This window comes from Pristis pectinata, chromosome 2 (assembly GCF_009764475.1).
Source record: "Pristis pectinata isolate sPriPec2 chromosome 2, sPriPec2.1.pri, whole genome shotgun sequence".
NCBI classification, from domain to species: Eukaryota; Metazoa; Chordata; class Chondrichthyes; order Rhinopristiformes; family Pristidae; genus Pristis; species Pristis pectinata.
This window is the reverse complement of record NC_067406.1, coordinates 5,532,619-5,550,116: the sequence shown is the minus strand read 5'-3', so window position 1 is coordinate 5,550,116 and position 17,498 is coordinate 5,532,619. Positions and strand designations below refer to the sequence as shown.

General features: G+C 42.4%; 2 protein-coding genes across 2 annotated transcripts in view; both read left to right on the top strand.

The window, feature by feature from the left end:
• The window catches only part of LOC127580023 (uncharacterized), a 399,650-nt gene that overhangs the window by 108,836 nt on the left and 273,316 nt on the right, over nucleotides 1–17,498 (top strand).
• m1ap (meiosis 1 associated protein) overlaps nucleotides 1,326–17,498 on the top strand; it is a 60,247-nt gene continuing 44,074 nt past the window's right edge. The window contains exons 1-3 of the mRNA XM_052033220.1: nucleotides 1,326–1,542; nucleotides 11,012–11,304; nucleotides 15,692–15,877. Of these exons, the coding sequence (XP_051889180.1) occupies nucleotides 1,326–1,542; nucleotides 11,012–11,304; nucleotides 15,692–15,877 (696 nt within the window). The remainder of the gene's footprint in view (nucleotides 1,543–11,011; nucleotides 11,305–15,691; nucleotides 15,878–17,498) is intronic.

Sequence of the window (17,498 nt, the reverse complement as noted above, 5' to 3'; positions counted from 1 at the left end):
AAAACCTCAACTTTTGATTAAGCTTTTGGTCACCTTGTACTATTTCCTTCTATCTTCTTACATCCAAATACATCTGTGAAATACCTTACAACGCTTTTCAATTTTAAAATTATTTATATAAACACTGAAACCAAACACCCATTTATTGGTTTCCCACCTAAACTAAATGTTATTTTAGACCCTCAAAGAGATTCTGGGAAATGAATCTTTCAGAGCAGACATCAAGGAGAGATATAATTTGCGAAGAACACTGTTAATTTGAGATTCCCGCTTGGGTTTCAAAGGTAAAAACCAAAGCCAAAGGAAGCCTTGAAGATCAAAGGAATAACCTTTCAGAAGTACATGCTACAGGTCCACTAAAGCAGCACTACTTTGTCCATTGGCAAAACGCAGGAACTTTGATGATTATTCAACAGTAAACTCAGCAGTGGGTCCTCAAGCCACTTGTTCATCAGATAGGATCTTGGGAACTTTTGACTGTCACACTCCCCCTACAATTATCTCATTATCCCCAAGAAGGCTTTGGCCAAATATCAAAAAAGCAAGATTAGCGGTGATTCCTGTTGATGTTCATTTACCGTATGGCATCCCCTCTCTTGCACACCTCGGCCCAACTCCCCCAGTAACTTTTAGTCACTATTTCTAGCCTCTTCAGTTGGGGCAATTATTTCTCCTTAATTACCTTTCATTTCCCCTTGGACCCCCACAAACCACCCATTCACTTGTTCCGTGGAGCCTAACCATGACCGTGAATCTCCTCAAAACTTCACCCACCTATTCACCTGTTCCATAGGACCTAGCTAACCATGACCATGAATCTCATTAAAACTTCACCCACACGTTCACCCGTTCCATAGGACCCAGCTAACCATGGCCATGAATCTCATTAAAACCTCACCACACATTGACCTATTCCACAGGACCTAGCTAACCATGAATCCCTGCAAAACTTCACCCACCCATTCACATGTTCCATGGGACCTAGCTAACCATGACCATGAATCCCAGCAAAACTTCACCTACACATTCACCTGTTCCATTGGACCTAGCTAACCATGGCCATGAATCTCATTAAAACTTCACCCACACATTCACCTGTCCCATTGGACCTAGCTAACCATGACCATGAATCCCAGCAAAACTTCACCCACACATTCACCTGTCCCATTGGACCTAGCTAACCATGACCACGAATCTCATCAAAACTTCACCCCTTCAAGCATTGCCCTCCTCTTTGACGGCAAGGTTTGCAGTTGACAAGCATTCATTTCTCACTGAACGCACGGACCTTATTCCCACCTTCCCTTTCAAAGTCTTCTACCCCCATGACTACAAGCATCAAGACATCCCCTGCCCTCGGCGACCGGCCACCCGGCCGGCCACTGGGCGACGGCTGCCCCACTGGTGACGTGGCGCGGGAAGCGCGCGAGCAACCGTCGGCCCAACCGCCGCCGCCTCGCGCGCCCCATCCAAACCAACCAATGGGCGCCCGTCTTTTTGGCGCCAGGGCGGGGAAGTGGCGCGGCCTCGTCCCGCTGCAACGTGAGACAATGGAAGCAAGTCGGGGCAAGTATAATCCGTATACTGTAATACAACAGCGTAATCAGAACAATTCTGTCGGAAATATTTGTTTAACTTTCAGGATGCATTGCAACATTTTACCTCAGAAACACATTTAATGCATTGTTGAATATTTTACCTCAGTGTTTTCGTCAACGCGTAAATTTCTTCATGTTTTTAATTGTACACATTTAAGCACACCTTTTAAAATCCAGAAAGCCAGTATTTTCCTTTATTTCTCAATAGAAGGGACAGAGTCCAGAACAAATAAAATTAACCGAATATTTTTTTTAAAATATAACATTGAACTGAAATAACAAGTATAACAGGAACCTTTTGCTGGTATCTGATGTGGCGTTGTTGGCACTAGTCATAAACATACATACAATAGAAAAAGATTGTCCTCTTCATATCTGCAAATGACTTCCTATTAAAATATCAGCATTTGTTGTGCCCTTTCTATGCAAATGTGTAAACCACATTTCCTGGCAAGGTTCATTTGTTAAATAAATAATAAAGACAAAGGATCTTAGAATATGTGCAAATAAACCCTTAACCCAACCTACCCATGACAATGTAAGTTACTTATGAATTTTACTTCCTGATGCAGTTACATTGATTCATCCCAGTGGGTTGGGATTGACTAGCACTTGTACTACAGCAGAGTCATACAGCACAGAAACAGTCCCTTCGGCCCATTGAGTCCTCGCCACCCATCAACAACCCATTTGCATGAATCCCATTGTTTAAATTCTCCCCACATTCCCATCAACTCCTATCAATTTTTACAGGTGCACCATAAGAAAGCATTCTACCCGGATGTGTTACAGCTTGGAATGGCAACTGCTCTGCCTGAGACCGCAAAATAGTACAGAGAGTTGTAGACACAGCTCAGCACATCACGGAAACCAGCCTCCCCTCCATGGACTCTGTCTACACTTCTTGCTGCCTCGGTAAAGCAGCCAACATAATCAAAGACCCCACCCACCCCGGACATTCTCTCTTCTCCCTCCTCCTATCGGGCAGAACATACAAAAGTCTGAAAGCACGTACCACCAGGCTCAAGGACAGCTTCTATCCCGCTTTTATAAGACGATTGAATGGTTCCTTAGTACAATAAAGGTGAACTCTTGATCTTCCAATCTACCTGCACTGCACTTTCTCTGTAACTGTAACACTATAGTCTGCATTCTGTTTTCTTTTTACTACCTCAATATGCTTACGTATGGCATGATCTGTCTGGATGGCATGCAAACAAAGCTTTTCAGTGTATCTCTGCACATGTGACAGTAATAAACCGATTCTACCGCCCACCTTCACCCTAGGGCCAATTTATAGTGGCCAATTAACCTACCAACCCACACGTCTTTGGGACATTGGAGAAACCCGGAGGAAACCCAGAGAGAACATGCAAACTCCACACAGCACTGGAGGTCAGGATTGAACCAGCTTGCTGGAACTGCGAGGTAGCATCTGCGCTACTTCTTGAAGGAGCAATCACTAGTGCTTACAAACAAGGTGACTGGAAGAACTCATCGGGTCAGGCAGCATCTGTGGAGAGAAATGGACAGAAGATGCTTCAGGTCAAGAAGATGCTTCGGGTCATTGACCCGAAACGTCCAGTTCTCTCCACAGATGTTGCCTGACCCATTGAGTTCCAGCATCTTGTTTGTTACTCCAGATTGCATCTGCAGTCTCTTGTGTCTCCAATCACCAGTGCTTGCTGGTTTGAGCATAATGAATGACTGTGCCCTCCACATGTAAATCCTAATATGCACGTTCACTTTGCAGAGATATAAGATCCTGCTCTAATTCCCCTTCATCACTGGGGCTCTCTCTGTCTGTCCAGACAGATAGTTGTTTGTGGAATTACTAGGAAAGTAGTGATGAACAGAACTGACAATCGTGTTGAAGCTGTGTGTTACAAAGGCTTTTAGGAGAATTTGATGGGGAGCAATGTGGGAGAGTGGACGAAAGAAGAGATGTCTTCCACTGCTTTAGTATATAGACATTAACTCCAAAGGAATCGCATCAGCAGGGAGGTTAGTGTTAGGGACAATACACAATTGCAAATTCCTGCTGTTCTGCGAATATAATGAAAAGATTTAACAGAAGTCCACACACTATTCTAATTAAATACCAATTGGTGTTTCATACCTGCTCTCTATCTCCAGGTTTACAAGTTTACTTATGTGCTTCTGACAGGTGCCTTGCATCCTCTCACGAAGACTATTAGAAGTATAACAGTAGGTATCTCTTAGCTGGGACCCTGACAAGTTGAGTAGTGCAGTGTTCAGGCTGCTACCAGCCATTCCATAAGAGTTAACGTGCATTTGATAAAGCATTATCTCTGCACTCAGCTACTTCTCTCCCTACCAAAGTCTTCTCAGAAGTTTTTGCAGTAAATAGTTTCATCAGTTTTACATTATATATTTTATCAGTTCTGCTCAGTACTATTATTCTATGTTACGTAAAATACTGTGAGATTGGAGGGTGGATGTTTTTGAACTACTGTTAATTCTTAGTTATTTCTGTCACTCCCTCAGAATGACTACCATATCTTGTTGTTTTATGTGCTTTTTAAACATAAAACTATTATGGTGTTGCACAAGAGAAGACAATATTATCCATCTGGCCAGGTTACAGCTTACCTCTCCATTTTTATCTCATCCTGTTAGGGCAACACTGTGGTGTAGCTAGTAGAGCCACTGCCTCAACAGCATCAGAGACCTGGGTTCAATCCTGACCTCAGGTGCTGTCTACATTCTCCTTGTGACTGCATAGGTTTCCTCCAGGTGCTCCAGTTTCCTCTCACATGAGGGTTGGTAGGTTAATTGGCCACTGTAAATTGCTCTAGAATGCAAGTGAGTGGTAGAATCTAGCGGGAGTTGATGAGAATGTGAGGAGATTAAAAAAAATGATTAATGTAGGATTAGTGTAAATGGTTGTTTGATGGTCAGGACAGATTCGATGCACTGAAGGGCCTATTTCTGTGATTTATCCCCCTGACTGTTCTATGGCTTTGTTTGCCAGATCTCTCATCACTCTCTTGAACTTATAACATTTTTTTCTTGACGCTGATTGCCTTTTAGAATATTTTATGTATTGTAACTTTTATACCCATTATTTCATTAAAATTTGAAAACACATCCCCTTGACTTAAAAGTGAATATCTATGAATTACAATTTATCTTCTGGAACTGAAGATGTGCTGGAAATCCAAAGCAAAAGTAGAATATCCTGCAAGCACTCAACAGGTCCTTGACATGAAACAGCGATTTTGTTTCTCTTCCCCCGGTACTGCTTGATATACTGAGGGCTTCCAGTTTTTCACTGTACCTCGGTACAAGTGACAATAATAAACCAATAAACCAATTTTCTGATTTGTTACTGTTTATGCCTATTTACATGCTCAGTACAATTAGGGATAAGCAGCAACTCCCACCTTGCCAATCATACCCACATCCAAAAAAGCAAATTTAATTACAACAGTCGTTAAGCTATAATAATCCACCTTGGGCAGTCTCAATATATCAATAGTAATATCAAATGATCAACCCTACTGATAAACATATTTCCCATCTTTTGGATTCTTCCAAGGTTAGATGTCTTCCAGACCTGCAAGTGCCCAGACCTACAACAGCACCCATAGGTATTCTTTTATTCGTTCACAGGTTGAGGGTGCCATCAGCATTTATTGACAAGCCCTAATTGCCCCACTCCCCAGAAGCAATAAAGGATGGAAAATAGATGAACAATATATTGGCGGGTCTTATAAACTGTAGCAGGTAAGGATGGTAAATTCCCTGAAGACATTAGCTGTCCAAGTTTAGATGAAAAGCTATTGCCCTGAAATGTTTCTTTCTCCACAGATAGTGAGCATCTCTAGCATTTTCTAATATAAACGGATATAAAAACCTACCTACTTTAAGTGAACAAGATGAGTTTTAATGACAGTCTAGTAGTTTCATGGTTAAACTAAATTTTGCCTTTTAATTCCAGATTTATTTAATTACTTGAATTCAACTTCCCCAGCTGCCTTGGTGAGATTCATGCCTCATGATCAGGAATCCTGGCTCCTGCTCCATTAACAACCACTAATTTGATACTAATGTTATTATACACCACCATATCCATATGGGATGTACTGGTGCTTTGTAAAAACTAGTTATTGTTTTATGGAAATAATGCTTTATCATTCAGACAGTAATTTCCCCAAACTGCACATCCTTGCAGCACTTTATTTCCTTTTAAACCACTCGTTCATATTCTGTTGATGTTTCAAGCAAACTGTTTAAAATGACTTCTCACTTTTATTTTCTCTTTCCTAAGTTTCATGATTTAAGATTAAGATATCTTTATTAGTCACATGTACATCGAACCACACAGTGAAATGCATCTTTTGCGTAGAGTATTTTGGGGGTAGCCCGCAAGTGTCGCCACACTTCCAGCACCAACATAGCATGCTCAAAACTTCCTAACCCATACATCTTCGGAATGTGGGAGGAAACCGGAGCATCCAGAGGAAACCCATACAGACATGGTGAGAACGTACAAACTCCTTATAGACAGCGGCTGGAATTGCACCTGGGTCGCTGGCGCTGTAATAGCATTACGCTAACTGCTACACTACCGTGCATAAGTGTAACACAAGAATCTGGCTCAAGGAGATAGCAATTAATAAAAGAGAAATTACTGCTGTGTAGAACATTTATCTCATTACCAATAGATTTTTTTTTGTTTATAATGGCCTTTAGCCTGAAAGCTCTTGGTTCTCAAAGAACTGTCAAAGAAAACTTTCAAAATCATTTAACTTTTATGCATCTGCTGAGTTATAAAGCAATGCAATTAGTTAAAACTGTTGAGGTCCAGTTCCTTAGTTGTGCATTGCCTCATGATTTTGGCTACCTTCATTTTGTAATATGATCATTCTTCATAATTTACCCTTCCAATTTGATATTAATATCAATAATCATTTCCATTTACCATTTTATTCATGCTGAAAAGTAGTAGAATCTGATTTTACAGACTTATTCCTGGTGTCCTGGCCAATGCGTATCACTGGATCAACATAACTAAAATAGTAGATGAATCTGTTGTCATATTGCTATATATGGGAGGTTGAAAATTCCTGTTTTGCTCACTACATTATATTAAGAGTTACTCTAAAAATAATTCATTGGCATAAAGGTACTATGTGATGGTTGGAGCTCATGAAAGCTGCTACAAATAGACACCTTTTTCCCCCAGTACTTTTTCAAGGTTTTAAATTTCAATTTAAGCCCTTTTATATCGTGGTATCTAGAAAAGAAATGTATAATAGATATTCAAAAAAATATATAAGCACCTACATTACATTTGTTTAACTCCAAAGAACCTGGTTCAGGAATACCTCGCCTTCATGTGCCCTCCTGGCTGATTCATAAACATGGTGCCTTTTCATAAACATGACTCTATACTAACTCACAGCAAATTGCTGTTCGGTCTTCACTCCTGGACTCAGTAACTGATACTAGCTCCTGTTCCAGCAATGTTTCAAATTTAGAGAAGCAAAGGACTGCAGATCTGGCAAAGAATCTGGATGAAAAAAACCACAAGATGCTGGAGAAGCTCAGCAGGTCAGGCAACATCCATGGAGAAAAACAATCGATGCTTCGGGTCAGAATCCTTCTTCAGGAGTCCTGAAGAAGGGTCCTGACCTGAAACGTTGACTGCTTTTCTCAACGGATGCTGCCTGACCTGCTGAGTTCCTCCAGCATCTTGTGGTTTTTTTCATGTTTCGAATTTACATTTCTTGGCCTTGTTTCGAATCCTACTTTCTTTTTTTCTCCTTGTTTCTATTGTTACGGACTCAGTGAAAGTCCCTTTAAGATAGAGAGTGTGTGTGTATGTGTGTGTGGGGCGTGCTTACGTCAATAGAAGATAAAGGACGTAATGACGTTGTTGAAGAAGGCAGAAGAAGAAGGAGAGAGAGAGAGAAGGGAGAGAGACACCAGCCTGCTTGTTTTCTCTATCGATGGATGAGAAACAATAACTGTGTTTGCCACTGAAATCCATGTATGGAAGTTGGAAGTAATCCGGTGGAGTTCACTTTGTTGCTGACCTGTAGAAGGAAACAGGTATTTGTATGTGGACGACCACGGTTCGGATGCTTTTCGGGGTGAGGAAGTCACTACCGAGTAAACACTGAAGTGTCGTTTGGGTTCCATCGTGGAACATTTGGATTTCGTATGTACTCTCTCTATGTTTTTCTACATCTACATCTTATCTTCAGACAACGGTGGTTGTTGAAGAAGCCCTTGCTCATGTTTCACCTTATGGCTTGCGGAACTGAACTTTAAGAACCATTCAGGAACTGGGAGTTTTGGACTTTGTCACACACACACACGACGAGTTTAGTTTTGGGGTTAACGTTCGAGGTTTAACATTTTTGAATTCTAACATACTAACATTTTTACTTTTATTTTACGTATTATCATAAGTAGTGATTAATAAAATAGTTTTTAACACTGAATCATGCTCAGTGTGTTTCTTTTGTTGCTGGTTTGTGACACTATAATGTCCTACAGTTGTCCCAGATCTCATATTTTGCAACCCAATTTCTTTTGTTCCTCCATTGGTATTGGTTTATTATTGTCACGTACTGAGGTACAGTGAAAAACTTGTCTTGCACACTGTTTGTACAAATCAGTTCATTACACAGTGCATTGAGGTAGTACAGGGTAAAAACAATAACCGAATACAGAGTAAAGTGTGACAGCTACAGAGGAAGTGCAGTACAGGTAGATAATAAGGTGCAAGATCAAAACAAGGTAGATTGTGAGGTCAAGAGTCCATCTCATCATATAAGGGAACCGTTCAATAATCTTATAACAGTGGGATAGAAGCTGTCCCATTTTGTCAAACATATCTTCAGTTGTAAAACCCCAGGCTTTGAAGTTTTCTCCCAAACCTCTATGTCAATCCATTAAGATCATCCTCAAAAGCTACCTTCTTGACCACGCTCTTGATCCTAATACAAAAACAGAAAATTTGGTATTGGTTCAATAGTCTTATCACCGTGGGATAGAAGCTGTCCTTGAGCCTAGTGATATGTGACCTCAGGCTCCTGTATCTTCTGCCTGATAGGAGAGGAGAGAAGAGAGACTGACCCGGGTGGGTGGGGTCTTTGATTATGCTGGCTGTTTCACCAAGGCAGCAAGAAGTATAGACAGAGTCCATGGAGGGTAGGCTGGTTTCCATGATGTGCTGGGCTGTGTCCACAACTCTTGCATTTTCTTGCAGACCTGGGCAGAGCAGTTGCCATACCAAGCAATAATGAAGAGGGCCTCAGGGTATTCTGTCTCAAGGTTGTTGACCACGGAGTATAGTTCATTGAGTTCAGGCTTCATGTCATCTGGGGTGGGATGTAGACTGCCATCGGGATAGCTGAAGTGAACTCTTGTAGCAGGTAGTATGGTTGACACTTTACCGTTAGATATTCCAGGCTGGGTGAGCAGGAGCTCGCTAGGACCGACACGTCTGAGCACCACGAGTTATTGATTAAGAAGTAGACCCCTCCGCCTCTAACTTTGCCCCAAGACGCTGTACAGTCCATTCGGTGGATTGAGAAGCCCTCAGGTTGGTGCAGTCAGATGAAGCAGGTGTAAGCCACGTTTCGGTGAGACATAGCACACAACAGTCCCTTCGTTCTCTTTGATAGGTCAGTCTTGCCCTTAGTTCATCGACTTTGTTCTCAATGGCCTGGACGTTAGCTAGTAGTATGCTGGGAGGGGTGTCTTGTATCCACGCTGTTTCAGCCTCACCTGCAGCCCAGCCCTCTTACCACGCTTCTGAGGTAAGCGGCTGCGACTCATCAATCCTGGATTGGAGCCACCTGGTAAGTGATTGCTTAAGGACAGACCTGGAAAACCTGGAGCAGATTCACTTGGACTGGAAGGTAAGTGATTTCTTCTGGCCAGACTTTGAAGACCTGGAGTGGATTCACCTGGACTGGAAGGTAAGTGACTGCTAATGAACACACCTGGAAAACCTGGAGCTGGAATACTGGAAATACTCAGCAGGTCAGGCTGCCTCTGTGGGAGGAGAAACAGAGTCAACGTTTCAGACATTTCATCAGAACTCAACTCAAGAGTTTCCTTGATCCTGATATCTCCTTGAGTGGCTTGGTGATGGATTTTCTTGAATGTAATGAAACATAATGGGACAGTTTACTTTGTTAGTGCGAGTTGCAATTGTTTTAAGCTTTTTTTTCAAGTATCAGAAATTTGTGGTCTAGAAGGAGCCCACTTGGCCTATTATGTCCATGCCAACCAAAAAAGTTAAGTTACTCAGGTTACACTCATTTTCCAGCTCTCAATGCATAACCATATGCTACAGCTCTTTAAGTGTTCATTTAGATGCATATTAGACGATATGGGTTTCTGCCTCCTTTCAGACATGAGCTCCAGACCCCATTACCTACTAGATTTTTATTTCCTCAATTCTCCTGTGATTCCACTACAAATTAACTTAAATCTATGCTCCCTGGATATCATTCACTCAAGTAAGGAAAATGAATCCTTTCTACATACTTATCTGGGTGTCTTAAAACCCTCAATTAAATGTTACCTTAGTTTCGCTGCCTTGGTAAAGCAGCCAATATAATCAAGGACCCCACCCACCCAGGCATGGTAAGGTCGCGGTTAGCGTAACTATTACAGCAGCAGCAACCTGGGTTCAATTCTGGCCGCTGTTTGTAGAGAGTTTGTACGTTCTCCCCATGAGTGCGTGGGTTTCCTCTGGGTACTCCAGTTTCCTCCCACATTCCAAAGACGTACAGGTTAGGAGCTGTGGGCATGCTATGTTGGCACCAGAAGTGTGGCTGCCCCCAGAACTTTCTACGCAAAGATGCATTTCACTGTGTTTCGATGTACATGTGACTAATAAAGAAATCTTACCTTATTTCCCCTCACATCAGGCAGAAGATACAAAAGCCTGAAAGCACATACCACCAGGCTCAAGGACAGCTTCTATTCTGCTGTTATAAGACTATTGAACGGACCTCTCGTACAATAAGATGGACTCTTGACCTCACAATCTACCTCGTTATGACCTTGCACCTTACTGTCTGCCTGCACTGCACTTTCTCTGTAACTGTAACACTTTATTCTGCATTCTGTTATTGCTTTTCCTTTGTACTACCTCAGTGCACTGATGTGATGAAATGATCTATATAAGATAAGATATAAGTTAAGTTTTTCACTGTATCTCAGTACATGTGACAATAATAAACTCATTTACCAACTTTTGTACCAAATAAAAACACATATCCTCATCAGTCTTATTCTGAGAAATCCTAGTAATGGAGGAGGCTAGTTATAATTAGATATTTTACAACAAAATAAGTAGAGCAAAATTCAAAAACTAACAAAAAAATATTATCTGTCCATCCTTCAATTGTGGTTTTCAGCTATAGGATCGTTGGAACTACAAATTTTCATTCCAATGAATTCAGAAAGGTTAATATCAGAGAACAGAAACAGCTTTAATAATAAAGCCAACTCTGCCACTATGACAAGGCAACCATCTCGAGTCCTTGTAGTGGATGTTACACCTCCTTTCTGGTCAGACATTTGCTCCAATCTCTGTGAAGTCCTGGAAAATTTCTTTGCTTTAGCCTGCAGTTTGGGAGGGTTATGTCGCCTGCCTCTCTTCAGTCTTTATGTGGTTCACAATCAACAGGAATGTCTTCTTCCTTTTCTGGTAGGTAAAAAACAGCAAACAGACTGGATGTCATTTAGTTACCTGTCTTCTAATTATTTCGAAATAAGTAGCTGTTTGAATTCAAAGTTCACAAGCCAACTCAATAGCAATTATGATGTAGTGAAACAACACCTTGTGTCAGTTTATAAGCCAGATGATATTTTACTGAATAAAGCCCAAGTTGTTCAGCAGCCAGAGTAAACCACATAAATTTGGCTGCTTTCCAACAAGGAAACACCAGCAGAAGTTTGGGCTTTCAAAGCCTGTTTGAATCAGAATTTACTAAAGGCTTTAAAAAGAAATGTTTTCTTTAGTTTTGAAATTTTTATTCTTTCGAGAGTGAGAAATTTGAGTGAGGAACTGTGATCTGAAACGTTGACTCTGTTTCTCCTCCCACAGAGGCAGGAAACTGCAATAGCAGTTCTGCAAGGTTCAAAATAACAAGATGATTGATTCATAGAGTTATACAGCACAGAAGCAGGCCTTTCAGCCCAACTTGTCCATACTGACCAAGATGCCTATATTCACTAGTCCCATTTACCTGTGTTTGCCCCATATCTCTCTAAACCTTTCCTATCCATGTACTTGTCCAAATGTCTTTTAAATGTTGTTATTGTACCTGCCTCCACCATTTCCTCTGGCAACTTGTTCCAGAGGCAGGCACAGTAGTGTAGCAGTTAGTGTAACGCTATTACAGCACCAGCGACCCAGGTTCAATACCGGCCACTGTCTGTGAGGAGTTTGTACGTTCTCCCCGTGTCTGTGTGGGTTTCCTCCGGGTGCTCTGGTTTCCTCCCACATTCCAAAGACATAATAGTTAGGAGTTGTGGGCATGCTATGTTGGCGCCAGAAAGCGTGATGACACTTGCAGGCTGCCCCCAGAACACTCTTCGCAAAAGATGTATTTCACTGTGTGTTTCGAAGTACATGTGACTAATAAAGATATCTTATATACCCACCACCCTCTGTGTGAAAAGCTTGCCCCTCAGATCCCTTTTAAATCTTTCCCCTCTCACCTTAAACCTCTGCCCTCCAGGTTTAGACTCCCCTACCCTGGGAAAAAGACTGCCTATCTATCCTATCTGTACCCCTCCTAATTTTACAACCTCCATAAGATCACCCCTCAGTCTCCTCCGCTCCAGGAAAAACAGGCCCACCCTATCCAATCTTCTTATAACTCAAGCCCTTCAGTCCAGGCAATATTACTGTGAATCTTTTCTGCACTCTCTCTAGCTTAATCACATTCTTCCCATAGTGTGGTGACCGGAACTGCATACAATGCTCCAAGTGCAGTCTAACCAACAATTTGTACAACCTTAACATGATATCCCAATTCCTATACTCAATGCCGCAGCGATAAAAGCAGCCAACCATACGCCTTCTTCACCACTCTATCTACCTGTGTGGCCACTTTCAGGGAAATATGTACTTATAGCTCAAGGTCTCACTGTTTAACAACACTCCCCAGGGCCCTACCACTCACTGTGTATGTCCTGGCCTGGTTTATCTTCGCACTTGTCTGAGTTAAATTCCATCAGTCATTCCCTTGCCCAAGCATATCTTCCCCTCCCGAACCGTTTCTGCCTTTCGCAGGGACCGTGCTCTCTCCGACTCCTTAGTTCATTCCTCCCCACCCCACCCATCCCGCTCCCACCTCGGGAACTTTCCACTGCCCCCGCCATAGGTGCAACACCTGCCCCTACACCACCTCCATCGCCTCCATCCAGGGACCCAAACAGTCATTTCAGGTGAGACAGAGATTCACCTGCACCTCCCTTAATATCATCTACTGCACTCGGTGCTCCAAGTGTGGCCTCCTCTACATTGGTGAGACCAAACGCTGACTAGGTGACTGTTTCACAGAACACCTGCACTCTGTCCATAACCGCGATCTACATCTTCCCGTTGCCAGTCACTTCAACTCCCCCTCCCACACTATCACTGATATCAGTCCTTGGCCTCCTCCACTGCCAGGAGAATTCCAAGTGCACACTGGAGGAACAGCACCTCATTTTCTGTCTTGAAACCTTGCAGCCTAACGGGATGAACATTGAATTCTCCTACTTTAAGTAATCCCCTTACCCACAACCACACCCCCCCCCCCACACCATGCTTCTTCTCTTCTTCCCTTTCCTAGCCTCTTTTTTTCTACCTTTTTTTTCCTCTCTTTCCTTACCTTTGACCCATCCCCTGGTGGATCTGCTCTCCCCTCCTCCCCTGCACCTGCCTATCACTATCTCTTACCTGTATCTACCTATCACCACCCTGCGCCCACCCCGCCTCCCCTCTTTTGCCCACCTATCACTGCTCCGCTTTTCCCTCCTATATATTGGGCTTCCCCTTTTCCTATCTTCAGTCCTGAAGAAGGGTCCTGACCTGAAACATTGACCGCCTGCTTTTCTCCACAGATGCTGCCTGGCCTGCTGAGTTCCTCCAGCATCATCGTGTTTTTCATCTAGATTCCAGCATCTGCAGTCCTTTATTTCCCTTGCCCACTTTCCCAGTTGATCTAGATCCTGTTGTAACCTGAGACAACTTTCTTTACTGTCAACTATACTGCGAATTTTGGTGTCACCTGCAAACATTTTCTTCCAAATCATTAATATGTCCCGATCCCTGTGACACACCACTGGTTACAGGTCTCCAAACCGAAAAGGAAGCCCCCACTACCAACCTCTGCTTCCTACCACCAAGCCAATTTTGTATCCATTTGCTATCTCACCCTCAATCCTATGAATTCTAACCTTTCGGACCAGCCTATCATGCAGGACCTCATCAAAGGCCTCACTAAAGTTCAGGTGGACAACGTCCACTCCCTTCCCTCATCAATCTCTTGGTCACCTCCTCAAAAAACTTATTAAGGTTGTGAGATATGATCTCCCACAAACAAATTACAATCGTTTTGTAATAACAATTTTATGTTATTGAGCTAGTGACTATGGCAAAGTTTAAATCAAGATTCTGAAAATTCAATAACACACCTTTTGGGATTAATTTGTGTTTAAATTTTATTTGCCATAAGGGTGTGCATGAACAAGGCAAACCAACTCAAGCTACTTAGAACATAGAACAGTGCAGCACAGGAACAGACCCTTTGGCCCATGATTTCTGTCATGATGTCGGCATGGACTGGTTGGGCCAGAGGGCCTGTATCTGTGCTGTCTTGCCCTATCTGTGCCAACCATGATGCCAAGTTAAACTAATCCCATCTTCTTGCACATGATCTATATCCTTCCATTCCCTGCATGTTCATGTGCCTGTCTAAATTCCTCTCAAATGTAAGATAAGATATCTTTATTAGTCACATGTACATTGAAACACACAGTGAAATACATTTTTTGCGTAGTGTTCTGGGAGCAACCCATAAGTGTCGCCACGCTTCCAGCGCCAACATAGCACGCCCACAACTTCCTAACTCGTACGTCTTTGGAATGTGGGAGGAAACCGGAGCACTCGGAGGAAACCCACACAGACACGGGGAGAACGTACAAACTCCTTACAGACAGTGGCCGGAATTGAACCCAGGTCGCTGGTGCTGTAACAGCATTATGCTAACCGCTACACTGCCGTGCCTGCCCTATTGTATCTGCCACTATTGTATCTGCCAGCACCACCACCCCCTTCCCTCTGCCCACCCCTCTATCCCACCCCCTGCTGGAGGCATTGCGTTCCAGGTGCCTACCACTCTTTCTGTTAAAAAAAACTTTCCTCACAGATCTCCTTCAAACTATCCCCCTCTCATCTTAAACCTGGGACAGATACCTATGCCCTCTAGTATTTGATATTTCCATCTTTGGAAAAAGACTCTGACTATCTACCCTATCTGTGCCTCTCATAACTTTATATATTTCTATCACGTCAACCCTCAGCCTCCAACACTCCAAAGAAAACAATCCAAGTTTGTCCAACCTCTCCTTTTAGCTAATACTCTCTAATCTAGGCAACATCTTGATGAACTTCTTCTGCACCCCCTCCGAAGCCTCTACATCCTTCCTGTAATGTGGCGACCAGAACTGCAAACAAAACTCCAAATATGGCCCAACCAAAGTTTTATACAGCTGTAACATGACTTCCTGACTTTTATACTCGATGCCCGACTGTTGAAGGCAAGCATGCTGTCTGCTTTCTTTACTATCCTATCGATCTGTGTTGCCACTTTCAGGGCCTACTCTGACCATGGTCGCATTACCAGTAGCCTGCCTGCTTTCTCACCTGGGCAAGTTCTGTCAAGTGGTTGGGTGTCATATTGGGATAGGAAACACATAAGGAATATAAAGGAATTTAAATACAAAAAATGCAGACTTGTGTCCTGAGCAATGTCTTGGCATAATTTCCTTATGAACAGGATTGAATAATTTTTGAAATTATGGTTTTTCTTCCTCTGTAGCAAGTGAAAGGAAACTTTCCCAAGCTCCAGTCATGCATCTCAGAACTGAGATCAATGCCAAAAGAGGGGTGTTTGCGTGAAAAGCCAGGTTCATTAAAACATGCTGTAGAAGATGGTCTTTTACAGTTTAAACAGTACATGAGGCATGTGACAATAGGAGGATCACTGAATAGCTGCTCAGTAGAGGTAAGAAAACTTCCTTAAAATTATTTTATAGCCTTCTCAACCGAATTATAAATGCATATTTTGTTAAAAGAGGAAGACGACTTTTAAAAATGTGTGTCACATTTCTTAAAGATAAAATACCCTGTGTTTGTGGTGAACTCAAAATTTTGTCATTTTTTAAAAATAGGAATTTTAAGTCATTTTGGGAATAACACCTGAATAGTTCATTTACACAAAATCAACGTCAAGTTTCATTTTGTTAAATGGTATTCTGGGACTGTTAATTTTTTCGCAAAACTTAAAAAAAAACTTTTCTCCATCAACCTTACATCAAAGTGCCAGTGCATCAATGAAAGGTATTGACTTTCTTTCACTTGGATTTCACTGATAATGTGAAGACAATGAGAAGGAATAGCTCTGCAGTGTTTAGCTACCTATAGGTGCAATACTAAACTCAGTATCATTAAGGGTGGACCTGGACTTTGATAGCACCAGGTCTTAGAAAGCACTTTCACTTACTCAAACCTTTCCTTGCGGCTCCGATGAGTTGCTGCAGCTTAGTTTTTGGATGTGAGACTACCATTCAGTTGCTTACTGATAATTGTCTGAATTTATAATTCAGTGCAATACATGAAAGTATTCCCACATCTGTGCTTGTGCTTGTAGTTCTGTTTTATGTATAACTATATTTACAAAGCTTGTTTATAACATAATACTATATAATTATTAGAGATTCTACCAGTTTTTTCACATGCTGCTTCCAACAGGGACTCCCCACCTGCTTCCCTGAAGATAGAGAGTCACATTGTGTTCTGACAATAGCATCCCCCCAGTTTCATAGAACATAGAACACTAAAGCACAGTACAGGCCCTTCGGCCCACAATGTTGTGCCGACATTTTATCCTGCTCTAAGATCTATCTAACCCTTCCCTCCCACATAGCCCCCTATTTTTCTTTCATTCATGTGTCTGTCTAAGAGTCTCTTAAATGTCCCTGATGTATCTGCCCTCACAACCTCTGCAGGCAGTGCATTCCACACACCCACCACTCTCTGTGTAAAAAACTTACCCCTGACATCCCCCTTATACATTCCTCCATTCACCTTAAAATTACCATAGAAGAAAACCATAGAACAATACGGCACAATACAGGTCCTTCGGCCCACAACATTGTGCCGCCCTTCAAACCACACCTAAGACTATCTAACCCCTTCCTCCCACTTATCCCTCTAACTTAAATTCCTCCATATGCTTATCCAACAATCTCCTGAACTTGTCCAATGTATCAGCCTCCACCACCACCCCAGGCAGCGCATTCCATGCACCAACCCTCTGACATCACCCTTGAACTTCCCACCCAATACCTTAAAGCCATGTCCTCTTGTTTTGAGCATTGGCGCCCTGGGAAAGAGGCGCTGGCTGTCCACTCTATCTATTCCTCTCAATATCTTGTATACCTCTGTCATGTCTCCCCTCATCCTCCTTCTCTCCAATGAGAACAGCCCTAGCTCCTTTAGTCTCTCCTCAAAATCCATAATCTCTAATCTAGGCAGCATCCTGGTAAATCTCCTCTGCATGCTTTCCAATGCCTCCACATCCTTCCTATAATGAGGCAACCAGAACTGGACACAGTACTCCAAGT